Raw genomic sequence first — 26,947 nt, forward strand, 5'->3', positions numbered from 1 at the left:
AGTCATACGCTTGGGTAATATCTGCTTATTAGATGGAACTTGGACATCTTCTGCTCAATTCAGTGGATGCGGATGGGTATGGATGGACAGTGGTGGGAACATTCAACTTATGGGAACAAGGAATTTCACTCGACGCGAATCAGCCTTGCATTCGAAAGTAGAAGCACTGAGATGGGCGATGGAGAATATGCTTCAACAATCAACATGTCAGAGCTTCGGGACGGATTGGAAGGAGCTGATTGCAATGATAAAGGACCCTCAGGCGTGGCCAAGTTTTGCGACGGAGTTGGAGAGGATAGAGACGTTACAGATATGCTTCCCAGACTTCAGCATTATTCATGTTCCACGGGCGCGAAACCAGATTTCAGATTTTTTAGCTAAGACTGCGAGATCCTTCCATAGGGAGTTACTTTTTATTGGTTGTTCTATTCCGGTTTGGTTACTCAGACCACCTCAAGTTTGAGTAATAGAATGATCCTTTCGACGTCAAAAAAAGAAAAAATAGATCTCGTCAAATAAATACTAACTCATTTTTAAAAGATAGATTTTTACTGTTTTCTCATATACTATTTTCTGTTTCAAAATAATAAATGTTTTAGAATTTTCACATAGTAATTAAAATATATTGAATTTTAGTACAGAATGCATAATTTTAATAATTATGTATTTTTCATAACTCTAAACCAATTAATAATTCAATAAATGCAATTATTTTTTTAAAAAATTATAAGTAATTATAAGTAAAAATTATAAGTAAAAAAATTAAAAAAAATTATTTGATCAAATATGTATCGAACATACAAAACTATTATCTGAAACAATTTTTTCAAACATACTCTTTCTATTCTTTTAAAGTGTTATTATACGATTGTTTATTGTTTCAAAAAGCGTTATTCCATATTTTTAATGCAATATATCCAATTTATTTTATTATTTTAACTTATCAACAAATTTTATTTAAATTATTTTTATTTAAATATATACACTAAATAAAGATACACTAATGTATTTTATTTTTCTTAGTCCATGTGAAATACTCTATTTGTTCCTAAAAGATCCATATCGTAGAGGAAACTTTTGTTTCATAAAGATACATATTTTCTATTTCCAATGCAATTTTTGTCACCTAATAATGAGAAATTTTGAAATTCAAGAACATTAATTGCATTTTTTTAATTTTATTGGTTTAAAAATATAGGAAATATAAAATTACAAAAAACTATGCATTTATAGATAAATTTTAATATCTTTTTACTAAAAAGTATGAAAATTCTGAAACATGGATCGTTTAGGAACGGAGAGAGTATGTTAAAGTGACATTTTAGCTAAACGGAAAAATATGCATCTTTATGAATGTAATGTAGTATTGAAAACTCATTAAATCATTATTACAGAAGCATTTATTTTCAGTTATCGATTTGTATTTCACTAAGTTCAATTTTTTATATTTATATATTCTTCATAAGAAACATAAAAATATATTTGGAAACAATTTTTTAAAAACTTCCATTTTAGTAGAATGGAGGTAGTAAATATATTCACACAGTAAAATAACATTTTCATAGTAATTTATGTAACATGCTATTGAAATTAAATTTATCACTAAAAATCTTTACTAGAGTCGTTTTTGTCTTTAACATTCCTTTATCTAACCAAAATGAACCGATCTTCATGTAATAATCAAGGATATTGCGACAAAATGTAATATTTGTAGGAACCTTAGTTTACTACAGGATACATCTGTTTGTAAAAAAATAATAAAAAAATAAATCATAATTATAAGAGAATTATAATATCAAAATACATTGATAATGAAGAATCGTAAAATTGACAATAATTTTTTTCTTCAATTTTTAAACACTCCGTAATATGATGGTTTCAGAGCATTCTTATTCCCAAGCTATAACAATGGTAATTATATTTCCAAAAACCAAAAATAAAATCTATCAAACCAAAAATATGTGTATTCTGAAAAATAATTTTGTACTCAAGGTGACGATTACATCGTGTCCAGAATCTAACTTTTCCAACAAACGCTTCCATCGGAAACCCTAAATCCACATTATTTTGTCATAAATGAGTTCCAACAATCTTCCGCATGAATAGAAACGACTCAAGGAAAAGTATTTTTGAGGATAAAAGAGAAAAATCCACTGCATGATGAGTTTGTAGCAATTTCAACTTTGAACTTATCATTGTTAATAGCTATTAGATTTGCTCAAACAAAAAGTGAATATGATGTCTTGAACCCCTTTAGTTTGATGTAAACAGAGACAATCACTATAACACAATTCATTCTCTCACAAAATTTGGTTCTCTACTGTGTTTACTTTGGCATGCTTTACTTTGAAAATATAGTATTTCTTTCGTTGTGTTTCCTTCATTTTTCGAGAAACGACTCAATTTCACATTCACAAAGTGATTTATCATTAGTTTGGTTTAAAGCAGTATCGTGTACAACTCCACTTATATTTCACAAATATATACTCAAATCATTAAAAGCAAACTCTTATCCTATAAACCTTACATGTTGCACTTTTCAATCATCCTATGAACTGGGTAGAGACCGAAGTTTCACAGTGCTTTTGGCAGAGTTAGTTTGACTTAGTTATATCTTTTAATTTATCTTTTGGGATCTCTAATCAGTTAGGTAGGATAAAGTCATTTTTTGGTGATTTAACAACTTGATATCGTGAAAAATCTTTAGTACATAGATCCGCAAAATTTTCATTTCTTCTAATGTAATCAATCGTAATTATATCAATTGAGATCAAGTGTTTAATGGTTTTTTAAAGTTTTTTATAACAAAATTTATCATTATACGATCCTGCTAAATGCTTGATCTACTGTCGTTTGGCCATCAAAATGTACACGTAATACCAACATTGATTTAGTCGACATAGAAATATCTTCCAAAAAATTCGAAGTAATTCTGCTTCTTCTGCAGCTTTATCTAAAGCTATATATGACCAATGGTTTGCTCAATCATTTGACAACTCTATGACTCTAAATGGTGACCATGAGAATTGGTGGGAATAGTGAATTCGTTATCATTCCTAACAATTTACACCATTTAGAAGGAATATTTGTTCCTATGATTCTTTTACATTCCTTAACATCTAAGGAATAATAGACTACAATTATTCCTTATCAAATTAGGAAAGAAATAGTTTTTTCTCTTATTTTATTCCTTTCATTCTTTTCCTTCTTGTTTCTCATATTTTTTTAATGGTTACCGGTTAGCATGCGAAGATCACGGAGAAGTACAGGTTAGTATGGAGTGCACGATGTTTTCCTTCCTTAAAATACATTTTGATTTATTTTAATTTTGTATAGAATAGTCGTTGTTTGAAGTGGACACGGCCACCTTTAGGATGGAAAAAATGTAACACTAATGGATCATTTCATCACTTAATGCTCCAGGGCAGTGCTGGTTGGGTTATCATGGATGATAATGTGACTTATAAAGGTTCAGCTCAAGCAAAAAGAAGACGGATACAAGATGCTTTGGAAAGTGAATTGCAAGCCATTCTTATGGCATTATAACATTGTTGGAGTATGGGTTAGCGTCAGATCATATTGGAAAGTGACTGTCAAAAGACAATAGATATCCTTAATAATAGACTGCTTCTCTTTGGATATTACAACGGAATGAGAGATATTAACTGGTGAACCACGCGGTGGTAGGCTAGTGGTCTCGAGGGAGCAACAGCCTCAATACGGACCCAGCTTCGAAACCCCGTGTGGCCACCCGGACTAGCGTTAAATCGCAAGAATACGTGGAGTGCTGTGGGCTTTGTGGGACCAACCGTGGGCTTCATGGTTGGTCGCCGAATCTCCACAGTTATCAAAAAAAAAAAAAAAAGATATTAACTAGAGGGCAAGAAAATTTCGGAACATCAATTTCCAATGGACGAGTAGGAATGCAAATAAAATTCGCAGATTGCTTAGTAAAACGGCTAGAAACATGAATAGATTTTAAGTTTTATTACTATGTACCTTAATATTTATTTACCTGCACTTTTGCACGTAGACCACATACATTCGAACTAAAGTAATAAAATCAGATGTTATAAATAAAAAGAAAAGAATAGTCGTTGTTTGAAAAGTAAAAAAAGACAGAAATGCAAATTACTTCAGTTTCCCCCCTTAGTCATCGTCTGTTCTGTTTTTGATTAATTAATGTTTGACTCGAGTCTTCTCTTTTTTTTTTTTTTTTTTAGAGCTGTCATCTCCGAGACTCATGCGAGTCAGGTTCTCTCTCTGTCTCACCCTCTTTTCTTCCTTCCTTGCCCCCCACCACCGACAATTCTCTCCGCATCTGGACACACCATCATCGTCTCCGACAAAAATCGTCTGTCTCTGATCATCGCAATGCACGCTCTAAAGGACAAAGTCTCCCAGAAGCTTTCGAATCTCTTCGCCGATTCCCCTTCCCAATCTGCATCTCCTCGCCATTCCCTCACCGATTCTCCAAAGGTATATTTCCTTCACGTCTCTCGATCATCTCTCTCTCTCTCTCTCTCTCTATTGTCCTCTGATTTGGATCTCGTTCGAAACCAAAAGATCATTGTCTCAATTACTAATGCGTTTCGATTGAATGTGTATGTTGTAGGCTTCAGCGAAATCGTTTACTTCGTATTTCTCATTTGGTGCTCGAAACGAGAACGAAGATTCCGAATCTGAATCATTTCCTCCTCCTCCTCCAATTAGAACAGACAGCTACGAGTCTGTTGAGAATTGCAAACAAGAAGAAGATTGCAAAAAGAACCAATCTTCTTCGACAACGGTAGGCAATGATGACTACGAAGGAGAGATGAAGGAGTTAACAGAGAGCTCTGCTTTTATCTCTGCTGACTTGTGCGAGTTCTTGCACGCGTGTCTTCCCAATATCGTTAGGGGATGCAAATGGGTCTTGCTATACAGGTAAAAAAAAAAAGAGAATGATGTTTACTTTTGTTGAATAAGAGAGACTTGTTTGGTTTTTTGGTTATTAACTACTTTTAATTCGGATGAAGGGCAGTACGTTGAAGCATGGGATATCGCTTCGTACGCTTCTGCGTAAAAGTGCTGAGCTTCCTGGTCCTTGTTTGCTGGTATGTTTGCTGCCATGCCCTCTTAGATACATTCTGAAAAAAAAATGTTGAATAGGAGAGATGTGATGATTGGGGTAATGGGGTAGGTTGCTGGAGACAAACAAGGTGCGGTTTTTGGTGCTATGCTGGAATGTCCGTTAACAACTACTCCTAAGAGGAAGTATCAGGCATGCTTACTACTTGTTGTGATGATATTCGCACTCGTTGGCGTTTGCCTTTCAGTGTTATTAATATTCAAATTGCTGATTCTTCACATGTTTTGATGACAGGGTACAAGCCAGACATTCTTGTTCACAACTATTTATGGTCAACCACGCATATTTAGACCTACCGGTAACATTCTCATTCTCGACTGTTTCTTCTGAACTATTTATGGTCACCACACATATATGGGAGGAAGAATATTGAGATAACTGAAAAGTGAAATCTGAGTAGAATGATCAAGTCTCTCTCCCAATAACAGATCTTAAGAATATTGGTTCAGAACTGTTCCTCATCAGGAACTTGATACATACTTGTTCTATGTAGTTTAATTGTAGCTGTAAACCATCTTAGTGAAAGAAGGAAATAGACTTAGTATAGTAGATGATGGAAGGGGAAAGTACCTTGTTAAGGATAAGTTGTGGAAGTTTAACCTTTTCTGTTATTTAGAACCTATTCCATGTAATTTTTGCATGATCCCTAAACATTGTAATGCAAGCATATATAAAGTCAATCCCCTCAAGTATGTGTACTCAGTGACCTTCTTTGTAAAATTGTGTGCAGGTGCCAACCGATATTACTACATGTGCATGAATGAGTTTTTGGCGTTTGGAGGTGGAGGAAGCTTTGCGCTATGTTTAGACGAAGATTTGTAAGGCGCTTTCTTGCTCCATATTATTTTGAAAAATTGCCACTTTCTAATCGTTTTGATGTTTACTCAAACGGAATGTTTACTTTGAACAAGGTTAAAAGCAACAAGTGGACCTTCTGAAACATTTGGCAACGAATGCTTAGCTAGCAGCACAGAGTTTGAGTTGAAGAATGTCGAGGTAAACATCAAGTTCAACATAATTATACAATCTTGACATGGATCTTGAAGTAAAGCAATTCATGTTCATGTTGTTAAAAATCTGCAGCTTTGGGGATTTGCGCATGCGTCTCAGTACCTCTCCTCCTGATCCTGGAGATTCTTTCTTTGAAGAGAATTGATATATCTCAAAAAAAGAAAGCTTACCCATCTTTTTGTATCTGTTAATTGTTTCAAAGTTATGATTAGGCTTAAGACAGTTTTCAGAGTTTTACATGATTGTATCTGTGTTACCAAGAATACCAACTCAGCTGTGACATTTTTTTTTTTACTGAGAACAAAAGTGTAATTTTTTTGTTTTATACATATAAGATTAATGTGGGTTTCAAAGAGTAATATCATCTCAGAGAGTGATGAAGATAACTTTGAGAAGGAGAATGGCAGTTTATGTTTTAAAAGAGGTTTGGAAAAACTACATCTAGACAGGAAACAAGAAGAAGAAGAGGATTGTATACAGAGACAAGAAGAAGAGGAAGGGATCTCAAGCCAGGAAGCCAAGCCTCTCTCCATTCTTCTTAGCAAGCCTAATCAATCCTTGTCTCTGCTTTGCATCAGCTCCTATCGATTTGCAGAACTCTGTAATCACCTAAATAAAAAGAAAAAAGGAAAAAAAAGCTCATTGATTCTTTCTTCTTTGCACTAAGTTTTCAAGATCTAATTTAGAGAATGATGAATTTTAAACCTGAGAGTGTAAAGCAATGGCTTTGCCTCTAAGCTGATTAAACCTCTTCTTGCCTACTATGTTCCTGGTGACAACGACTAGAGGAGCGAATAAGCCTTTGCCTTCGTTGACATTCTTCATCATTGGCTGTACTCTGATGGGTTTCCGTGAGAGTTTTGCAAAGTGTTGCCGTGGCGCAGTTGTTTTGGCGAGCATGGTGTGGTAATCCTCGCCGCAGATTGAACTTCCCCAACCTCCATAGAATGAAGTTCCTAGTAAACCTTGACTCGCAGAAAGTGAAGCAGCAGCAGCCATAGGAATCAGCTTTCTCTCTCTCTCTGTGATAAACTGCTAATGGTGGAGAGAGGAGGTTTGTGTGTTATTTTGGTTCTGGATGGAGAAACGATAGCCACAAATATGATTGTGGTTTTGCTACATCACTCTTTCTCCACCGTCCGATTATATTTTTTAATTCTTCTCCACTCTTTAATCAGATTAGTCAATGTCTGACCCAAGTGGCTTCGGTAATCTTAATTTACGGGGATTGTTTTTACAGCCAGGTTGTTGTCAAAATGTAATATTACAACGTGACAGTAATGAATGATATTTGTAAAGATGACTTGGAGAGAATTAGAATGCGGTTAATAGTAGTAGCATCAAAGCAAAGCAAGACCATGAAACGAATATATGTTCCACCATAACAAAGCAAGTTCCGTAGTTTCAGAGATAACCAAGGAGAGAGAGAGAAATCGAAAGAATGTACATAGCAGACCGATGCATCAAGGTTCAGAGATATATTGGTAGCTCCAAAGCGCATTAGAAGATCCCGAACGTGTTCTCGCCACTGTAACTCATGTAGAGAAACCCGTCTTCGTCTTTGTGCTCTTCATAAATCGCAGACATTATCGCAGCTGCAATAAAAGAAAAGATGATAACACTACCACTAGTAGCAAAAAAAGATCTGATCAGCTACTTGAACTGGACAAGAAAGATGATTAGGGAATAATCAAACCAGTAGGTGGAAGAACGTTCTTGACGAAAATGAAGATGGCTTTCTCAGGACTAAGCTTGATACGCTTGCGTACAACATAAACAAACTGACCAACAGTCAGATCAGCTGGGACCAAGTACCTGAAAGTTTTTCACATGAAGTCATTAAGAACATGCATACATATCCCTAAGCAATAAGCTATGAAATCAAGAATTTCTAAAAAAAAGAAACATACTTTTTCTTATCAATATCAGGGACATCACTCTTTTCGGCTCTTTCCACAATGACCTGCAAAATATCAAACGTACAGAATAAGCCAAAGTATGAAACTTTCTTGAAATAAGATAGATGGTGGAGAGTCTGGTAGTACATACAGGTATTCTATGTAAACAATCAAGTGAATATGATTATCTTTAATCATCCATTAGTTCCGATACATGAACAGAGATTAATATTGTATATGAGGATTGGAGAGACAAGTGCAATCTTCAATCGTATGCTTTAAATCAACGCATATGCGAAAAGCAATTGAAATTGACGAAACCTGGTACTCGAATTGACATGTTTCTAAGATTAAAGCAAACCAGATTTTCGAAATTTCGCTAAAAACCCGAGGGATGAGATACAACGATCATCAAGATTGGGCGATTAGGGTTAAATCAGAAGATGAAAAGCGTTCAGAAGGAGGGGGGAAGGCGAAAACTAACCGAGAGGATGCTCTTGCTTGAAGGAACTGATCGCCATAACTGCACGCGTTTCGCTGAGAGAGAGAGGGAGAGGAAGAAGATAATTGAGAAGGAGGGTTTGCTAAACGTCGAATTGGGATATCGAACGAGATGCACTTGAAATATTTATAGTCTTTACATACATATATATATATTAAATTTTTTTTGCCAGCTAGAGATTACCTTTCAGAAAATGACTAGCATAGCACTAAAAAATTTTTTTCCACAGATATAGCCTCTAACAATAAAAATGATCAAAATAACACTTAATATTTTATCAAAAGAGATAAATATACACTAATACTCCAATGGTAAATTAATTTAGACATTAAGATTTAGAGTTAAGGGGTGGGGTTTATGATTTAGGGTTTAGGGTTTAGAGTTTAGGGTTTAGAGTTTAGGGGTGGAGTTTAGGGTTTAGAATTAAGAGGTGGAGTTTAGGGTTTAGGGTTTAGGGTTAAGGGTTTAGGGTTTAGAGTTTAGAGTTTTTGGTTTTAGGGTTTAGAGTTGGGGATTGGGGTTTTGGGATAAGATTTCAAAGTTTGAAAAATAAAAAAAATTTAAATTTTTCAAAACATAAAATGTTATTTTGGTCATTTTAGTTTTTGAAGACTATTTTTGTGACATAAAGTTAGAAATGTACTATTTTGAAAATTTGTCCATTATCTTTAGGTATTAACATTAAATGCGGTTTTTACATATTACATGAACATACTCAACAAATATATTTTTACCAATTTGAAACTTGAAAAGTAATAACACAATACTAACTTGCACAATTAAAGTATAGACTAATAAACAACTTTGTCCAACTTCGTCATTGGTCTAAAATGATATTATCTTTGCTGGTATATATTGTAAACAAAAACTTTTTATCGATTATAAAATGACCGGATACAATCTACTTGTTACATCGCAATCCATCCACACACTTCCGCTTTGATATCGCATAACACATAAGAACTACCTCATCGGTTGAGATCTAAAAAGATTCTAAATAATAAAATATTTTTATTTCAATTAATTTTAATTAATTAATTAAATTTAAATTTACAATACCTAAGCTACTTACATCATGACAATGACAAGTGAAAATAAGAATACTAATAAGGTTCTCATATGTCCTCAAATGTGAACTTTTTCTTGTTTTCTTTCCAAATTTTTTTTGTTATTTTATAATTATTAGAACTCCGTCGAGATTTCATCGATGGAATTGCTCTAAATGGATCACCATTTTCGTAGTCCTTTAACATTGGTGAGAATATTCTAAAAGTCAAGTTCTCCATTAAGAATATCTTCCCTGCTAAAACTATAATGCCAAATCTTCCTGCATATGTTGTATTTAATTCTTTATGGCAGTCAGCGTTTTTTTTTTTTATGATTCAACATTGACCTTTTCTTCTTTTTAACAGTGACATCCAATATTTGTTAGAATAAAATTGCCAGCACTGATGCATCATTGATCTCATTAGGTAATGATCATGATCCTAAAGTGAGAGATATGGCATCTCCAATGTAAGAGAAGTAAGTTTGACAAATATTAGGATGGTTTAGATAACATGAACCCCATATTTATTGTTGCTATTGTTTTTGATCCATATAGTAAGATGGTGTTTCCTACCATTTGCTTTGAGAAGATGTACATCAAAAATAGTTCAACTTCTATTGAAATGAAAGAAAAAGCCACAAGTCTTTTACATAAGTTGTTTGATGCATATAAATATTTCAAAACAGGAACATGAACATGTCAAAAGAAAGTGAAACTGGACATACGGGTTGTTTGGTTACTAATGGTGGATTTTCATCTAGTAGCACTCATTGTTGCTCCACAATATTCCCCATGATTATCAACAAAATGAAGTATGTGAACCAGTGTGTAGAAACATCTAATGAATTAAGTATTTACTTGATGGAAAAGGTTAAAGTAGAATCAGCTAATAACCTGGAAGCAAGCTATGATAAATTTATCATGGTGGAGAACAATGTGAAGTGCCCTACTTTGTCTGAAATAGCAAAAATATTCTTGTGAATTCTATCTCCACTGTTATATCTGAATCTTTTTTTAAGCATTGTTGGTAAAATATTAGATCCGAATAGGAGGTTCCTTTCTTTTATATGGTTAGAACTTAGAAGCGTTGATCTTGACATAAAATAGGATATAACTGTAGTTTTATCTGACAGACAAAAGAATATCGAATATATGAATTCATGGACTCTCTAGTAGAAAATATTCAATATTTTATTTTGCAAGCACTGATTTATTAGATTTATAAGAAATAGCTCAACTTAATCAAATTTTACTAACAATTTCCATCTATATGTGAACGTAGTTTCATGTTTGATTGGAGGAAACATGACTTTGAATCTTTGATGGATACCAACTATGAAGAATAAAAAAGCTTTTATTTCATACTTGTTTTTTGTTTTTGATTATTTATATATTAAAATTTTTAAACTTTGGTTTTAGTTCTAAATCGACTTTTATTCGATGATAGAAATATTTATATTTCTTTTGTTGTTCTTTGATATTCTATTATTTATAAATATCTCGCATTTTTTTTTAATAAATGATTGCTTTAGTAACATGACTCCTACAGTTCATATCATATGAAATCAAACTAAGTAATTGTCATTTTAAATTCATTTTTTTTTCTCGAAAGAAAAGAATCTAAAATGACAATTATATTTTAGTAACAAAAAAACTGAAAAACCTAATAAACCGAACCGAAATCGAAATTATATACGATTTGAACAAGCCCATTTACAACAGTATTCACACCTTTTTCACGGTCCAGACTCCAGAGTATCATTTCTGATCGATCTATCAAGAGAAGAAATGCTTTGTGCAAACGGGGCCCACAGAGACATTATCGCACTTCCAATATTCTCTTTAATATGGAACTCATCAGCGGCCCTAGTCTTCGTTTCGTATAGTCTCCACACGCCTCTCTCTCTCACCTTCAGTCGTCAGACCTCGCCTCCATGTTCGTTTCCATCTGATTCATCATCAATCATCCTTCCTATAATCATCAGAATCCTCAATCTGAAACCGTGATTTGATTTCTCTCACCATGTATAAAACCACATCTTCCTCCCTCCTTCGAGCCGCTTCTTCTCGCTCTCCACTCCTCTCCTCCCGATCGTCCCTGTCTCAATCCTCCTCCTCCTCCGCCGCATCCGCATCTCCTTCCCCGCCTTCGTCTCTTCTCGGTCGGAGACCTTTCGCCACTTCCTCACCCGCTTTCCGATCGCTTCCTCGATGGAGCCATTGCCTTCACTCCAGACTGTCTCCGTTTCGCCTCAGCTCTCAGATCAGAGCCGTCTCTCCCGGTTTAGACCGGCTCGAGAGGAAATTCTCTTCCATGGGTAATAATTTCTCTGAGAAACGATCGGATCTAGCTTCGATTTCGCAAATCATAAGAGTTTTTCTTTATTTGTTTTTTTTTTTGTTTCAGCGTCGGAGCATCCGTTCAAGGGGATTTTCACTACTCTTCCTAAGCCTGGTGGTGGCGAGTTCGGGAAGTTTTACAGCTTGCCTGCTCTCAACGATCCAAGGATTGGTAAATATTAATCTCTTATCAACGGTTTGGTTGATTCACTAGAGGAGGGATTTATTAGAGTAAATCAATTGTATGGTTTAGGTTGGTTAAATGTCTGTTTGTATTGGACCGTGTAAACCGGAATCAGCTCATACTATAACAGCTGACTTCCTTCTTCATTTTGGTCTAACGAGAATAACAGAAAGTTTGTTACACAAAATCATCGTAGGAGTGATCTAATTTCATTATCGCTGTTTTGTAGATAAACTGCCTTACTCTATCAGGATTCTCCTTGAATCCGCGATTCGTAACTGTGATAACTTCCAAGTCACCAAGGAAGATGTTGAGAAGATTATCGACTGGGAAAAGACTGCTCCTAAACAAGTCGAGATTCCGTTCAAGCCAGCTCGTGTTCTTCTTCAGGACTTTACTGGAGTCCCCGCTGTTGTTGACCTTGCTTGTATGCGTGATGCTATGAACAAACTCGGCAGTGATTCCAACAAAATCAACCCTTTGGTACTTTTTTCAATTTTCTTTTGTTGCAATGTGTTTTGGCTTAGGCTTCTGGATTTTTCTTACGTTGGGCAATGTCTCCCAGGTTCCAGTGGATCTTGTGATTGACCATTCTGTTCAAGTTGATGTTGCTCGATCTGAGAATGCAGTGCAAGCAAATATGGAGCTTGAGTTCCAGAGGAACAAGGAGAGGTTTGCTTTCCTTAAATGGGGATCTACTGCTTTCCAGAACATGCTTGTTGTGCCTCCTGGCTCTGGTATTGTGCATCAGGTAACTATTTTGCAGTGTGCAACTCCATGCTTTTGGTTCTCCGTATATATCATTTTCAAATGTTTCCAGTGTATTGAAATGTTGTTTACATTTTATTATCTTCATTTGTTCATTTTGATGGCTCTGGTATTGTGCATCAGGTAACTATTTTGCGTAGTTTTGGTCTCGGTTTAACCCTGATTTGAAAATGTCAGGTCAATTTGGAATATCTTGGAAGAGTTGTGTTCAACACCCAAGGCGTTCTCTACCCAGACAGTGTGGTTGGAACTGATTCACACACAACTATGATTGATGGGTTGGGAGTTGCTGGATGGGGAGTTGGTGGCATTGAAGCTGAGGCGACAATGCTTGGCCAGGTAAACTATTGATTGTTGACATCACCCACATCTTATACTGCTAAATCGGGAGATTACTTTACTAGACATAGATTGGACCACTTTATTTTGTAACTCTTCTGCTCCCGGTCAGTGAGATTTTTGTTATATTCAACCGTTCTTCTAATGATAAGTCTTATTGCTTTGTCAGCCGATGAGTATGGTATTGCCCGGTGTCGTTGGATTCAAGCTGTCCGGGAAAATGCGTAATGGTGTTACAGCTACTGATTTGGTTCTAACAGTGACTCAGATACTCAGGAAGCATGGTGTTGTTGGAAAGTTTGTTGAGTTTTATGGTAATCTATTGTCTTTTGAACTCTTAAGTGTTCTGCTCCTTTTTAAAGACGTTTTTTTGGAGAATCTCAAGTCTTTTTTTCTTATTAGGTGATGGTATGAGTGGTCTGTCCCTAGCTGACAGGGCCACAATTGCCAATATGTCTCCCGAGTATGGTGCAACCATGGGCTTCTTCCCTGTGGATCATGTTACTCTACAGTATCTCAAATTGACTGGAAGAAGTGATGAGACTGTAAGTATTTTGTCTTTTAATCTCTTTTCTTTTTATATTCATATCTCTGGGCTGATTTAATACTTTATGGCAGGTGGCCATGATTGAAGCGTACCTTCGGGCAAACAATATGTTTGTCGACTACGATGAGGTACATCAGCCTTATCCTTTACATGTTTGGGGTTTTGGCTTTTCATCTCCTTTCTTGTTTTTATTTCACTTCTTTGCTTTGTGAATAAATTCAGCCTCAACAAGATCGAGCTTACTCGTCATATCTGGAACTGAACCTGGACAATGTTGAACCTTGCATTTCTGGACCAAAGAGGTATGGGTTCTCTTGATTCTTGTAGTCACTAAGTGTATTGTCTTATTACTTGATCAGACAATCTTATTGATATCTACTGTGCAGGCCACATGATCGTGTTCCTTTGAAGGAAATGAAAGCTGATTGGAACTCATGTCTCGACAGTAAAGTTGGGTTCAAGGTATGTAATTAGAAGCTTCGTTATGTGGAAGTCTTATTTCTTAAGCGCCTACTCGGTCTATGTACTGTCTGTTGTTGCACATTTTGGATGTTACAGTTTATTTACGAATTGTGCTTAACATTTGCAGGGTTTTGCAATCCCTAAAGAGGCACAGGAAAAAGTGGCAAACTTTTCCTTTAATGGAAAACCAGCAGAGATTACACATGGAAGTGTGGTGATTGCTGCGATCACAAGCTGTACTAATACATCAAACCCCAGTGTCATGCTTGGTGCTGGTCTTGTTGCGAAAAAGGCTTGTGACCTTGGCCTACAGGTTGGTTTCAATCACTAGATCAAACTAGAAATCTCTCCGATACTTTGACTTTTTCTAATCCCTTGTAAAAAAATTTTGCCACTCTAGGTTAAGCCTTGGATAAAGACAAGTCTTGCGCCAGGCTCCGGAGTTGTTACAAAATACTTACTAAAGAGGTATGTCATATTATTTTCAACTTGTCTGTTGTTAAAGGCTTAAAGCTTTCTTCTGTGTGGAAAAAATTAAGTTTACATTACACTCCATGCAGTGGACTGCAAGAATATCTGAACCAGCAAGGTTTCAATATTGTGGGTTATGGCTGCACTACGTGCATTGGTAACTCTGGAGAAATTAATGAATCAGTGGGAGCTGCTATCACAGAAAATGGTACTTTTTGAGATTCACAACTAAGACTTACTTTGGACTTTCTGCCTTTATATTACACTAAATTATGTGGCTAATTTGTTATTGCTTATTGTTAGACATTGTGGCGGCTGCTGTGCTTTCTGGAAACAGGAACTTTGAGGGTCGTGTTCATCCGCTAACAAGAGCCAACTACCTTGCATCTCCTCCTCTGGTTGTTGCCTACGCTCTTGCTGGAACGGTAATAAATTGCGTGAACTTGTCAAATTTCAACCTGCATTTTTGTCCTCATCATATTGCTAATTTAACACTCTTTTTTTCATCTTATTTCCCAGGTTAACATCGACTTTGAAACAGAGCCTATCGGCACTGGAAAGAACGGCAAGGACGTCTTCCTAAGGGACATCTGGCCAACCACGGAAGAAATTGCTGAGGTATATATATTTAACTTACAACCAGAGAACAAAACTCCCCTCTGATACAGGATTATTAAACTAGTCTTTCGACATATGGACCAGGTTGTTCAATCCAGTGTTTTGCCTGACATGTTCCGAGCAACATACGAGTCGATCACCAAGGGTAACCCGATGTGGAATGAGCTGTCTGTTCCTGAAAACACCCTCTACTCATGGGATCCCAAGTCGACTTACATTCACGAGCCACCATACTTCAAGGACATGACCATGGATCCTCCAGGTCCACACAGTGTGAAGGATGCTTACTGTTTGCTCAACTTTGGGGACAGTATCACCACTGATCACATCTCTCCAGCTGGAAACATCCAAAAGGACAGTCCCGCTGCAAAATATCTCATGGAGCGTGGGGTTGATCGCAAGGACTTCAACTCATATGGAAGTCGCCGTGGGAATGACGAAATAATGGCCAGGGGAACTTTTGCTAACATCCGTATCGTTAACAAGCTCATGAATGGGGAAGTTGGACCCAAGACTGTTCACATTCCTTCTGGAGAGAAGCTTTCAGTCTTCGACGCAGCCATGGTTCGTTTGTTTGTTTTATCTAATCAAACTTTATACTATTGATTATAAAGTTGATCATGTTCAATGTCTACTGTATTATCAGAGGTACAAGTCATCTGGTGAAGACACGATTATTCTAGCTGGAGCCGAGTATGGAAGTGGTAGCTCACGTGATTGGGCGGCTAAGGGACCTATGCTACAGGTTTGTTTAGAACCCCTTTCGCTTGCATAAACTTGTCACTAAATTTTACATCCACTGAGACATTTGAACTTTTCAGGGTGTGAAAGCAGTGATAGCCAAGAGTTTCGAAAGGATTCACCGAAGCAACTTGGTGGGAATGGGAATCATCCCGTTGTGCTTTAAGTCTGGTGAAGATGCAGACACACTTGGATTGACGGGTCATGAGCGTTACACTATCCATCTCCCAACCGATATCTCAGAGATAAGACCTGGCCAAGATGTTACCGTCACTACTGACAACGGAAAGTCTTTCAGTTGCACAGTCCGCTTTGACACTGAGGTAAGTGAAGAGAATAGAATAATCCGTTTTCAAAAAGGCATTTTCTCAATGTGAACTAATTAATGGGGGGTAAATGTGCAGGTGGAATTGGCATACTTCAACCATGGAGGTATACTTCCATATGTCATCAGAAACTTGAGCAAGCAGTAGTGGAAAGGTGAAAGGAACTGATGCATCTTTTTTAATAAAGAGAAAAGGAGCTTTATGACCTGTTTTTTCATAATGTGATTTTTATTTTTTTTAAAAAGAAGGCAGATAAGTCTGTCGAGATTTCAGTTGTAAGTTTACTCGTATGGCTCCCTTTTAAGTTTGTGCAACTTGCAAGGCATGAATGTATTATTCTCCTAAAGAAATAAAAACGAATCTCTCTCTCTCAATAGATCTTTTAAATCTTCGTATTAATGGAAAATGCTGCGGATGTATAGCAATCAAATGTTAAGATTATTCAACAATGGCCTCAAACAAAAGTAATCAAACAACAGATCCATGTCGAACTTTCTTTAAGAAATTAAACAGCTTAATGATCAAATTCCAAGTATGATCAAACCTTATTAATAAGATTAAACTAAATTAGAGGATCAATTCCAACTACTGTACGTTGAACCATATTAATTTTAGATTTATATTTTCTGTTCTTTAAGCCCGTGTTTAGACTTTACAAATAATAGACGTCAAAAAAAAAAAAAAAAAGACTTTACAAATAATCATCGTCGTTAACGCCGCCTCTTAACGGCAAACGTCAAATCCTGATCCTGAAGAAAGAGTTTCGACGCGGCGCTTTTTTTTTTTTTTTTTTTTTTTTTTTTTTTTGACTCTTTCGTCATCTTCCCGTTAGATGCAGTTTTCGTAGCGATGGCAGAGATCAGAATCGCCGACGAAGACGACCACCTGGAGCTTACCGTCCGCGATCTCGATTCACCGGATTTGGAAAAATCAGCCTCGGTCCCTTCATTAGCTTCCGGCGAAATCGTCCCTCTCCTGAGTCAGAACCAAAGACCCAGGTTCAACATCTTCTCCCCCTCCTACGCTCGACGCAGACCAAGGGTAAGACAAATAACTCCTCTAGCTTTGATCAGCACAATTCGATACGATTTCAATTGGAAAGTAAACTGATTCCATGTAATGCTTGCCTAATTTTGATATTCCACAAGAAGTGAGATCAGATTTCGTTTGGAATGTTGAGTGTGAGGTGTTTGTGTGCAGGAGCAAGTGATTAGAGTAAGTGAAAGTGAGATATCACCAGTAATTCAGTTTTCATCATGGGTTTGGAGTGGGTCACGTTACTCTGGCTTACTCTGTATGGCCTTGTCATCCACACTCTACCTCATCATGGAGTTACTTTCAGTTTCTTTTTCTGGTTAGTGACTCTCCTTTTGATTTTATCATCTTTGTGCTGTGTTTCATGGGTTTGTGTAACTTTTTGGAGAAGACTAGAAAGAATTATTACTTCTTTTCAACATATATAAATTATTTTTGTGTTAACATCTTGTCCTTTGTTCACATTGTGGGAATCTATATTGGATGTTTTGTAAATTTTCTGTCTTTTCTAGTTGAAAATGGAATCTCTACTTAGAGTAGTGCAAGTTTATTTCAAACCATTTTAGCTTTATCAGTTATCTATACATATGGAATTTATTTGTGTTTAAAGCTCTGCATCTTGTCCTTTGCTCACATGGTGGGATGTTTAGGTGTCTGAAACGGTGGACCTGTTTTTAGCTTGTCTTATCCAGTTGAAAATGGAATCTCTACTTAGAATAGTGCAATCTTAGTTCACCCTTTTAGCTTTTTCAGTTATCCAAATATATTGATGTGGATGCCTTTGCTTATGACAGTTGAGCCGATTCCTTTGTTTGAGACCGCGTTCCTGAGATGCACTATTATCTTGATACTATCATACATTTGCTTGAAAAGAATCGGACAACCAGTGTTTGGACCTGCGCATGCCAGGAAGCTTTTGATTTCACGAGCCCTTGTGGGTTATCTTTCTTTGTTTAGTTTCATCTTTAGGTAATCAAACTTACACTCTGCTCACATTTCATTAACCATTATATCAATTTGTTTTGAAATCTCAGTTAGCAACTGTCTCTTTTCACACAAATCAGTTTGTCATTGGTAGCAAAATGAGACTTGTAACCCTCTTTTTCACTTGTGTTGTTGACATTATGAACCACAGCATCCAAATGTTGCCCTTGTCCCAAGCTATTGTACTAAGCTTTGTGAATCCAGTTATGGCTTCCATTGCAGCACGTGTTATTTTGCATGAGAAGTTGAAAATAACTGATATTGGAGGTACAGAGCTTTTTCCTCTAGCTTTAGCTCCTGATGTGTATGCACTGTGAGCTGACAACAAAGCAAGTGTTTGACCTTTTTTCTGCACTGGTCCAGGTCTTGCTTGCAGCTTCTTTGGCGTTCTTTTTATTTTCGGCCCAACACTTACTGTCCAAGGTACAGAAGTGAGTTAACAAAATAGTTCCATTTAATGTATTCATAAAACTCCACCTGGATGTCCTTTATGCATGAGGAAACGAAGGTGTCATGTTGATTCACTTATCTTCTCTTGGTAGTTGGATCAGAAGTAAAGAGTGAAAATCTCAAAGGAAACCATCATATTTATGCGCTCTTGTTGGGTTTATTTTCATCAATCACTGGAGGAGTCAGCTATTGTCTCATAAAGGCAGCTGCTAAAGCATCGGAACAGCCAGTGTGAGATTTAAGATTCAGATGTGTCGTTGATCCAACATGGTTTGCCTCTTTAGTGAAAATTTTGAAGTTCAATGAAGAAATCAATCAATGATTTGCATTTTCGCAGGAACACGGTCCTTTCGTTTGGTTTGGTAGCTTGCCCAGCTGCAGCTATTTGTATGTTTTCCTTGGAGGTATGTTTTGTGCAAGTACAAAAAAGTGTTGCTTGATCATTACTCTTACTCATGACTCATAACCTTGATTCTTCTTATACAGAGCTTTGTGCTACCAGCGTTTGAGACCCTTATTTGCATGATTGTACTTGGGTTGCTGGCGTTTTGTGCTGAGGTGAGACATTCAACAACCTTCTGCTTCTGCACAGTTTTTTATTTTGCAGGCAAGTCTCATGATTAAGGTGATGTGTGTGTTTTCTACTGGTTTAAAGGTACTTTTGGCACGTGGACTTCAGCTTGAGAAAATCAGCAAAGCCGCAAACGTATTGTACATCGAGGTAGAGTTCCATTTCCTTAATAATAATGACAGTCTGAGGGTTTAGGACAGAGATGATGAATCTTGCTTCGGTTCGCCACTAAGGTGTGAAGTAGAAAGACTTAGTTTTGAGTTGTCTTTCTTGTGGGTTAGGTGGTGTTGTCGCAGTTATGGATACTTGGTAGCGGAAAAGCAGGATCGTCAGGCTTGTTTAGCCGCATTGTTGGGTGTTTGCTCATTCTCATGTCGGTGAGCTACACCATTTACACGGGACCTGCTAAAGATACAGAATAAGCATCAGCGTAGTAGCATTGTCCCATTTTTATTCTATTTTTTTTTTTTGTATTTTCTTTTGCCTACTCTACTTGTTGGTACAATGCAAAATCCAAACCTCAGTAACTCCATCTTTTCCTCAGTAACTCCATCTTTTTGGGTATTAAATTTCATTTATTTTTGGTTACTAGCCTTGGAAATATGACAACACTTTGTATGTTAGTTGTGTTGATTAGTTCTGGATAACGTAATATGGTTTATGTTTATTTAGTTGATAGCTACACAGAAAAAGAAACGGTTTCATCTCTTGCAACAAAAAACATTTTGTTTGATACTTAGGCAGTAGGCTTAAGCTAATTACTAGTATAAAATATGCTTGTCAATAAAAAGATATAACATATGCAACCCATAATTTTGTAACTGGACGAACTTAATCATATTTTTATAAGGAAAAGTGAAATGTTTCATTTTAATCTCGAGAAATTATTTGAAATATCATAAGTTAATTGCCATTTTAAAAAAAAATTCAATCAAAAATACATTTGGATTTAGAATTTAGTAATCATTGTTAAGGATTTTAGTATTTAAAGAGTGGTTTGGGTTTGGATTTATAGACATTTATAAATTATTTAACAGAATTAATTTACAAACAAAAAGGTAAACTGAAAAAATGGTACAGTATAAATTTATACTAAGATTATTTTTCGGAAACAAGGTGAAAAGATTTTGGCATTTAAAGATCTCGTCATGCAAACAACTAGCAACAACAAATTTTAAAACCAAAATAACTTGAGAAATGAAGTAACTCTTGCGAGGGCCCCACCTAGTCGATACAGAAGTTAATGAGGGGCGAATCCGTAAATAACCAAAATTTTCAAAAAGAGGAGAAAGAGAAGGAAATGTCTCTCTTTCATGAATTCAAAGCCACGCCAGAAGAGAAGTTGCAGAGAAGCTTTTAAATTCGCAGTGCCCACTGTCTCTCTTTTGCAGATTCCTTTTTATTAATTCTTTATTTATTTTTCCTTTTTTTTGAACTGCATATTAACATTTATTTATTTTTTCCTGTTTTTTCTCACTTTATATCTCTACTTTACCTGGGTTCTTCTACTTTTTTTTGTTTATTCTTCCTTTACGTCGTCTTCTTCCTCTGGCTGTGAAGCCATGGCGGAGATAAGCCATCCTCCAATGGAACAGCTTCAAGACCTTGAGTATTGCATCGACTCTAATCCTCCTTGGCGTAATAAACCCCCTCTCTCTCTCTCTCTCTTTCTATTTATTTATATAGTTTGTGTGCAGTTGAATATTATATATGCTTAATGGACCAATGACTCTAATGAACTTAATTTTCTAACTAAATTATTCTAATTAAGGAAACACGAGTTTTGGTGGGCCTTTCATGGAGTTTTCAGAGTCCTGATTTCTTTTACCTAACCTCTTTTTTTGCCGTTTGAGATGTAACTGTAACAACAACGTTCTAAAATCCAATTTGAAACATTGTTTGTGTGTGTTATTGCAGCTGAGACGGTGTTACTAGCATTTCAAAACTACATTCTAATGCTTGGATCAAGTGCTTTTATACCCGCATTGCTCGTACCAGCAATGGGTGGGACTGATGTAAGCCCTCCTTACAACATCTCTTGGTACGTTTCCATGTTTAATGCCCGTGCTAATCTATATATAACCTTAATCTGTGTCCAAAAGGGAGACAAAGCAAGGGTTATGCAGACGCTACTCTTTGTTGCTGGAATCAAGACGCTTGTTCAATCTCTTTTTGGTACGAGGTTGCCTGCTGTCGTTGGAGGCTCTTTCGCTTATGTTATCCCCATTGCTTACATCATTAATGACTCATCCTTACAAAAGATCTCCAATGATCATGAGGTAAAAAAAAAAAAAGAAGAAGGCCTAATGAGAATATGCCACACAAGATTATTTGGTAAATAGTATGTTCTTTGCAGAGGTTTATTCACACTATGAGAGCTATACAAGGGGCATTGATTGTAGCTTCAAGCATACAAATCATTCTTGGCTATAGCCAAGTATGGGGTCTTTTCTCAAGGTACATTCATTGCCCTTAATTAATTATAACATTCTTTTTATCCAAAATTCTGATTACTTTTGAAAATCTCAGGTTTTTCAGTCCTCTTGGAATGGCACCAGTTGTTGGATTGGTTGGTCTCGGAATGTTCCAGCGAGGATTTCCACAGGTAGCCCATTCCACACCCTTGTGTTTTTTTTTTTTGAATACCAGGAGGTTCGGGGCCGAAGCTCTGTATCCCCCAACTTACACCAACTAATTATATATATTTATTAACTCTGAATTTCAGCTTGGAAACTGCATTGAGATTGGACTACCGATGCTACTGCTTGTCATCGGACTAACTCAAGTAAAGAAGCTTTGTCTAAGTTTCACCTTTCTTTCTTTCGTTTGCTTATTATTATGTCACATTCTTCTTGGCAGTATCTTAAACATGTCAGACCCTTTAAAGATGTCCCAATCTTCGAACGATTTCCAATCTTGATCTGCGTAACATTTGTTTGGATCTACGCCATTATCTTGACCGCTAGTGGAGCATACAGACACAAGCCATCTCTTACACAGCATAGTTGTCGCACAGACAAAGCTAATCTTATATCGACCGCTCCGTGGTATGTATATGAACAGCTCTTATATTGTGGTTTACATTCTACATATTCTCATTGTTAATGTCTCACCAGGTTCAAATTCCCATACCCTCTCCAGTGGGGCCCTCCAACGTTTGCAGTAGGCCATTCGTTTGCTATGATGTCTGCGGTTCTTGTATCCATGGTCGAGGTATAAACCAAGCAGACTGTTGTTAGGGAAGGATGAAATGAGATTTGAGTATTAAAATTAATGATTGGTTTGTGCAGTCTACTGGAGCTTACATGGCGGCTTCAAGATTAGCTATAGCCACACCCCCTCCTGCTTATGTATTGAGTAGAGGCATTGGATGGCAGGTAAATATAAGTAGTTTTCATAAAGAAACACATTAAAAAATAAATATTCTTATATTTGTATTTGCTATGTTCTTGTCAGGGTATTGGTGTGTTGCTTGATGGTCTTTTCGGAACAGGCACAGGCTCTACTGTTTTAGTGTAAGCAAAGCTTACTGTTCTATATTCTTATATTTATATATAAACACACACTCTCTAATAAATGTGTTATTGCAGAGAGAATGTAGGACTTCTTGGGTTAACAAGAGTAGGAAGCCGTCGCGTCGTTCAAGTATCAGCAGGCTTCATGATCTTCTTCTCTATATTAGGTATTACACCTTAACTCATACTTCGTTTATCATCTCTTGTCATCTTGAAGTTGTGTTGTTTTTTTGTCTCGAACAGGCAAATTCGGTGCTGTTTTCGCGTCTATACCAGTGCCTATCTACGCAGCATTGCACTGTGTCCTCTTCGGCCTCGTTGGTAAGACCATTAAGATTAATAGGAAAACATGTGATTGTTTGTCTATCAAAACATAATCTTTATCTTGATTACATTTCTTTGCAGCTGCGGTTGGTCTCTCGCTTCTTCAGTTCACAAACATGAACAGCATGAGAAACTTAACGATCACTGGCCTTTCGCTCTTTCTTGGAATCTCGATACCTCAGTTCTTTGTTCATTACTGGGACGCTAGACATTACGGGCTAGTTCACACAGACGCGGGATGGTTCAACGCCTTCTTGAACACGGTGTTCATGTCTCCACCGACCGTTGGTCTGATCATTGCGGTTTTTATGGACAATACAGTTGACGTGGAGATGTCGAAGAAAGACAGAGGGATGCCTTGGTGGGTCAAGTTTAGGAACTTTCGAGGAGATAACCGTAATGAAGAGTTCTACAATTTGCCCTTTAACCTCAACAGATTCTTCCCTCCTACTTAATAAATTATATTGACATGCTTTCATGAGGAAACAGAGGCTGCTGCTTTTAGATTCTGATTATTATTCTTTTCTTTGGGTGGTGGTTTTTTAAATTGATGACCTCCATTATTCAAGTAGTTTGTTTGCTTTAGGATTCAATCTCTTCTTTCTGTAGATTTTAATAAGATATGATTAGAATTATTTCTTTTTTTGGGTTTTGTGTGAATGGAATCACTTCTTGTACAAGCTTTTCAGTTTACTTTATTTATTCAGGTCAATCAATATGCTCGAATAGATTTTACATTATCCGTTATATCTAACTTTACAATCGAATCGAGTTCTTGTCCAAACTTATCATCAATTTAATTGTAACAGATTCACTTTTATGTCATTTTCTGAATAGAGAACTTCTTTCACTGGTATAATATGGAGTACACATTTCTAATTCTGATAATCAAAGTACAAATCAAATTAAGTTTTCTTTAAAAAAACCTTCTAAAATACATTTTTATTGATGGAAGTCTCAGTTTTTTTTTTTTTTAAATGTGTTCATTATAAAAGTACATAGAAGAAGTCTGATAGAGCCCTCTGGAGTTGCCAAAACCTTGAGCACTCTTCACAATCATTTATATTGGTCAAATATGAGGAGAGATGTGAGAAAGATTTGTAGCTGATGGGTCTCTCGTAAGCAGGCCAAGGCTAATGTCAAGGCACGCCTCATGGTATGGATACACTCTTTTGCTGATTCCTAAGGAACGTTGGACTGATGAGTTAATTGACTTTATGTTAGAACTTCCAAGAACTAAAAAAGATAGGTATCGTGTCTTTGTGGCTTTAGATAGGTTCTCAAAAATAGTTCATTTAACTCCTTGTCATAAGACTGATAATGCATTTTTGATTACCTAGTTGTTATTTAGACAGGTTGTTTGTTTCCAACTTTCCATGGAATGCAGACCATCATTTCTAATAGATTTACCAAATTCTTATGTCATTTCTGGAGGACGTTGTGATCTAAGTTAAGAACAAAACATTTTTTATTCAAATGTCATCCATAAACTGATACAAACTGATGTTGTAAATCAGATATTGTCAACCCTTTTCCATACATTAATTAAATGTAATGCACTCTTGTTACTTGTGGTCGTAGACGAACGTAAAAGAAACTGAGATCACAACAAGGAAACTTATAACTTCAATCCACACCAACATTTTTAATGTATTTATTTTTTGTCTGGAAAATAATAAAACATCCTGTCAACAATATTATGCAATTTTAAGAATACATAAAATAGCAAACCAACACATGATGAAAACGATAATTTAAAGGCCTAAAATAATTAGTCATTTAAGTTGATTGCAAGTTTGTAGAGAAAACCTTAACGATTCAACCTCTTGCTGTTCTTGTAGCTTTGAAGAACCTCTCTCTGATTGAGATTAACTCCTTTTTGGCTTCACTCGTTGCCAACCGGTTCGCTGGGGACTCTTCACAACACCTAAGTCCCACCTCCAAAACAAGTGTCAAGCATTCAACAACAGGGAAACCAACTTTGAGACCATTTTGAAGAATCGATTTATCAACAGCGTCCAACACTCGCTCGGGCAATGCCGACTTGGTATAGCTGTTTAGTGTGAAGTTCCCTCCAAATAATTCATTGGTCGGTCTTTTTCCGGTGAACATTTCCAAAAGGAGAACCCCAAAACTATACACATCACCATGTATTGTTGGTTGTCCTCCCATTCCATACTCTGCACCATAATTCATGGAAACAAGTTTATATTAAAAATGTGTTAATTTTCTTCGTATAATATTACATACGTGTGATAATTTTACCTGGCGCGGCATAACCGATGGTTCCTCTAACACCAGCAGAACTTAGTTGGTTGAAAAAAGACTCCTGGTCGAACTTGAGTAGAAGACGAGCGAGACCAAAGTCACTAACATGTGCAGTAAAATCATCGTCTAGGAGGACATTGCTTGGCTTAATATCACAATGAGCAATAGGTTCATGACAATGAACATGAAGATAATCCAATACAGACGCCACGTCAATGCCAATGTTGAGCCTTTCAAGAAGTGTCAAGGTTCTTGAAGGCCTAAAAATCTCTTCAACTTCCCCTGGGTGCAGCCACATATCAAAGCTTCCATTAGACATAAACTCATAAACAAGAGCTCTAAATTCGTTTCCTTGGAAATCGATGCTGGAACAAGCCGTCAATAGTCTCACGAGATTACGATGCCTTATGTTCTTCAATGATTCACATTCTGCCATAAAACTCTTCATTGCTCCACGTATCTGCATGTTTAAAACTTTCACGGCAACAACCTTGTTATCCGCAGGGAACAAAGCCTTAAACACGGTACCGAAACTACCTGACCCAATCATATTGCTCAAAGAGAAACCGTCAGTCGCATTTCGAATCTCTCCATAACTAATCTTCTCATGAAAAACCTCCAGTGTTGAAGGAGTTGGATTATTAGTTATATGATTCTTCTTTCCTTTTCTGAACCAACGTAGCAAAACGAAAACTACGAACAGCAGCAAAAGCAAAGCGATGCTTCCGCTAACCCCGATCACAACTTTGTTTAAAAGAAAGTGATGCTTTGATCTCCTCCGTTGTGTTTCAGTGAAGCATGGCTTTAGTTTAAATCCCTTGATGCCTCCACATAGATTTTTGTTTCCAAATATGGAAACCATAGTAGTATTCCGAAACTTTACTTCTGTAGGCAAATTTCCGTCGAAGTTGTTAACAGATAGATTGAGATACTCCAGTGAGGAAAAGTCAGAAAAATATCCAGGTATACTCCCAGAGAGACTATTTCTAGAGAAATCAACTCTTTTAAGACCCTTTAACTAGGGATGTTAACTACAGGGTTAGGGCTCAACCCTCTTTTGTTTATTATAAACCCAGTCCTATATTAACCCAGTCCTATTTTAACCCTATTATAATCAAAAGGTTAGGGCTGGTACCAGGGTTAACTCATTTAATTGAAAAAAATATTTCATTTATTTTTGTTCTTAAATTTTAAAGATAAAACTAGAAAAATTAAGATATGATATGATTCTTTCCGCCAATTTGTTGAGCATTAAATCAAAAGTTTTCCTCCCAAAATCGCAAAATCGAGTTTTTGCTCCACAACTAAGAATAAAGTTTTTCCGTCAAAAAAACAAAAATTGTGTTTTTTCCGCCAAAACCTAATTTGAGTTTTTCCACCAAAACCACAAAATCAAGTTTTCCCGCCAAAACCG

General features: G+C 36.4%; 6 protein-coding genes and 1 pseudogene across 6 annotated transcripts; 4 read left to right on the plus strand and 3 right to left on the minus strand.

The window, feature by feature from the left end:
* The first annotated feature begins 4,187 nt into the window (after positions 1–4,187).
* On the plus strand, positions 4,188–6,577 carry LOC106336124 (nuclear receptor coactivator 7). Its single transcript, XM_013774855.1, has 8 exons — positions 4,188–4,479; positions 4,616–4,926; positions 5,024–5,096; positions 5,183–5,263; positions 5,366–5,429; positions 5,862–5,949; positions 6,043–6,127; positions 6,215–6,577. The coding sequence occupies exons 1-8, from the start codon at positions 4,375–4,377 to the stop codon at positions 6,254–6,256; spliced, it is 849 nt and encodes a 282-aa protein (XP_013630309.1). The 5' UTR covers positions 4,188–4,374; the 3' UTR covers positions 6,257–6,577.
* Positions 6,446–7,212, minus strand: LOC106336125 (protein PROTON GRADIENT REGULATION 5, chloroplastic). Its single transcript, XM_013774856.1, has 2 exons — positions 6,848–7,212; positions 6,446–6,751 (listed from the first exon to the last, which is right to left on the minus strand). Exons 1-2 carry the CDS (start codon positions 7,139–7,141, stop codon positions 6,647–6,649), a joined length of 399 nt encoding a protein of 132 aa, XP_013630310.1. The 5' UTR covers positions 7,142–7,212; the 3' UTR covers positions 6,446–6,646.
* A 239-nt stretch (positions 7,213–7,451) lies between these two features.
* On the minus strand, positions 7,452–11,557 carry LOC106330390 (autophagy-related protein 8d). The gene is made up of 6 exons (XM_013768863.1): positions 11,516–11,557; positions 8,726–8,750; positions 8,525–8,658; positions 8,053–8,105; positions 7,839–7,957; positions 7,452–7,737 (listed from the first exon to the last, which is right to left on the minus strand). The coding sequence occupies exons 1-6, from the start codon at positions 11,555–11,557 to the stop codon at positions 7,643–7,645; spliced, it is 468 nt and encodes a 155-aa protein (XP_013624317.1). The 3' UTR covers positions 7,452–7,642.
* LOC106334951 (aconitate hydratase 2, mitochondrial) lies at positions 11,442–16,756 on the plus strand. Its single transcript, XM_013773358.1, has 19 exons — positions 11,442–11,908; positions 11,998–12,102; positions 12,344–12,597; positions 12,680–12,865; positions 13,060–13,221; positions 13,391–13,535; positions 13,624–13,766; positions 13,840–13,896; positions 13,991–14,070; positions 14,155–14,230; positions 14,358–14,543; positions 14,631–14,698; positions 14,791–14,909; positions 15,005–15,126; positions 15,221–15,319; positions 15,404–15,883; positions 15,966–16,064; positions 16,141–16,383; positions 16,465–16,756. The coding sequence occupies exons 1-19, from the start codon at positions 11,614–11,616 to the stop codon at positions 16,531–16,533; spliced, it is 2,988 nt and encodes a 995-aa protein (XP_013628812.1). The 5' UTR covers positions 11,442–11,613; the 3' UTR covers positions 16,534–16,756.
* A 392-nt stretch (positions 16,757–17,148) lies between these two features.
* On the plus strand, positions 17,149–20,014 carry LOC106331500. The gene is made up of 10 exons (XM_013769876.1): positions 17,149–17,427; positions 17,587–17,740; positions 18,216–18,390; positions 18,557–18,672; positions 18,769–18,828; positions 18,948–19,086; positions 19,193–19,259; positions 19,342–19,413; positions 19,511–19,576; positions 19,708–20,014. Exons 1-10 carry the CDS (start codon positions 17,236–17,238, stop codon positions 19,846–19,848), a joined length of 1,182 nt encoding a protein of 393 aa, XP_013625330.1. The 5' UTR covers positions 17,149–17,235; the 3' UTR covers positions 19,849–20,014.
* A 751-nt stretch (positions 20,015–20,765) lies between these two features.
* LOC106328975 (nucleobase-ascorbate transporter 1-like) lies at positions 20,766–23,907 on the plus strand. Its single transcript, XM_013767531.1, has 13 exons — positions 20,766–21,064; positions 21,344–21,441; positions 21,529–21,705; positions 21,783–21,883; positions 21,956–22,031; positions 22,152–22,211; positions 22,286–22,473; positions 22,543–22,639; positions 22,717–22,803; positions 22,883–22,941; positions 23,017–23,108; positions 23,185–23,262; positions 23,347–23,907. The coding sequence occupies exons 1-13, from the start codon at positions 20,989–20,991 to the stop codon at positions 23,718–23,720; spliced, it is 1,563 nt and encodes a 520-aa protein (XP_013622985.1). The 5' UTR covers positions 20,766–20,988; the 3' UTR covers positions 23,721–23,907.
* A 964-nt stretch (positions 23,908–24,871) lies between these two features.
* LOC106329229 overlaps positions 24,872–26,947 on the minus strand; it is a 5,621-nt pseudogene continuing 3,545 nt past the window's right edge.

Source organism: Brassica oleracea, chromosome C3, assembly GCF_000695525.1.
Source record: "Brassica oleracea var. oleracea cultivar TO1000 chromosome C3, BOL, whole genome shotgun sequence".
NCBI classification, from domain to species: domain Eukaryota; kingdom Viridiplantae; phylum Streptophyta; class Magnoliopsida; order Brassicales; family Brassicaceae; genus Brassica; species Brassica oleracea.

Coding starts and splice junctions, on each gene's coding strand:
- LOC106328975 (XM_013767531.1), top strand. CDS start 20,989: ATGGCGGAGATAAGCCATCCTCCAATGGAACAGCTTCAAGACCTTGAG. Junction 21,442..21,528: donor CAGCAATGGGTGGGACTGAT/GTAAGCCCTCCT, acceptor TGTGTCCAAAAG/GGAGACAAAGCAAGGGTTAT. Junction 23,109..23,184: donor GATCTTCTTCTCTATATTAG/GTATTACACCTT, acceptor TGTCTCGAACAG/GCAAATTCGGTGCTGTTTTC.
- LOC106330390 (XM_013768863.1), bottom strand. CDS start 11,557: ATGATTGATGATGAATCAGATGGAAACGAACATGGAGGCGAG. Junction 8,751..11,515: donor GAAACGAACATGGAGGCGAG/GTCTGACGACTG, acceptor AAAATTTTTTAG/TGCTATGCTAGTCATTTTCT. Junction 8,106..8,524: donor CAAGCAAGAGCATCCTCTCG/GTTAGTTTTCGC, acceptor GATATTTTGCAG/GTCATTGTGGAAAGAGCCGA.
- LOC106336125 (XM_013774856.1), bottom strand. CDS start 7,141: ATGGCTGCTGCTGCTTCACTTTCTGCGAGTCAAGGTTTACTAGGAACT. Junction 6,752..6,847: donor CCATTGCTTTACACTCTCAG/GTTTAAAATTCA, acceptor CTTTTTATTTAG/GTGATTACAGAGTTCTGCAA.
- LOC106336124 (XM_013774855.1), top strand. CDS start 4,375: ATGCACGCTCTAAAGGACAAAGTCTCCCAGAAGCTTTCGAATCTCTTC. Junction 4,480..4,615: donor CCCTCACCGATTCTCCAAAG/GTATATTTCCTT, acceptor TGTATGTTGTAG/GCTTCAGCGAAATCGTTTAC. Junction 5,950..6,042: donor CTATGTTTAGACGAAGATTT/GTAAGGCGCTTT, acceptor ACTTTGAACAAG/GTTAAAAGCAACAAGTGGAC.
- LOC106331500 (XM_013769876.1), top strand. CDS start 17,236: ATGGCAGAGATCAGAATCGCCGACGAAGACGACCACCTGGAGCTTACC. Junction 19,087..19,192: donor AAAGCATCGGAACAGCCAGT/GTGAGATTTAAG, acceptor GCATTTTCGCAG/GAACACGGTCCTTTCGTTTG. Junction 19,260..19,341: donor TTTGTATGTTTTCCTTGGAG/GTATGTTTTGTG, acceptor CTTCTTATACAG/AGCTTTGTGCTACCAGCGTT.
- LOC106334951 (XM_013773358.1), top strand. CDS start 11,614: ATGTATAAAACCACATCTTCCTCCCTCCTTCGAGCCGCTTCTTCTCGC. Junction 11,909..11,997: donor GAGGAAATTCTCTTCCATGG/GTAATAATTTCT, acceptor TTTTTGTTTCAG/CGTCGGAGCATCCGTTCAAG. Junction 14,699..14,790: donor ACAAAATACTTACTAAAGAG/GTATGTCATATT, acceptor CACTCCATGCAG/TGGACTGCAAGAATATCTGA.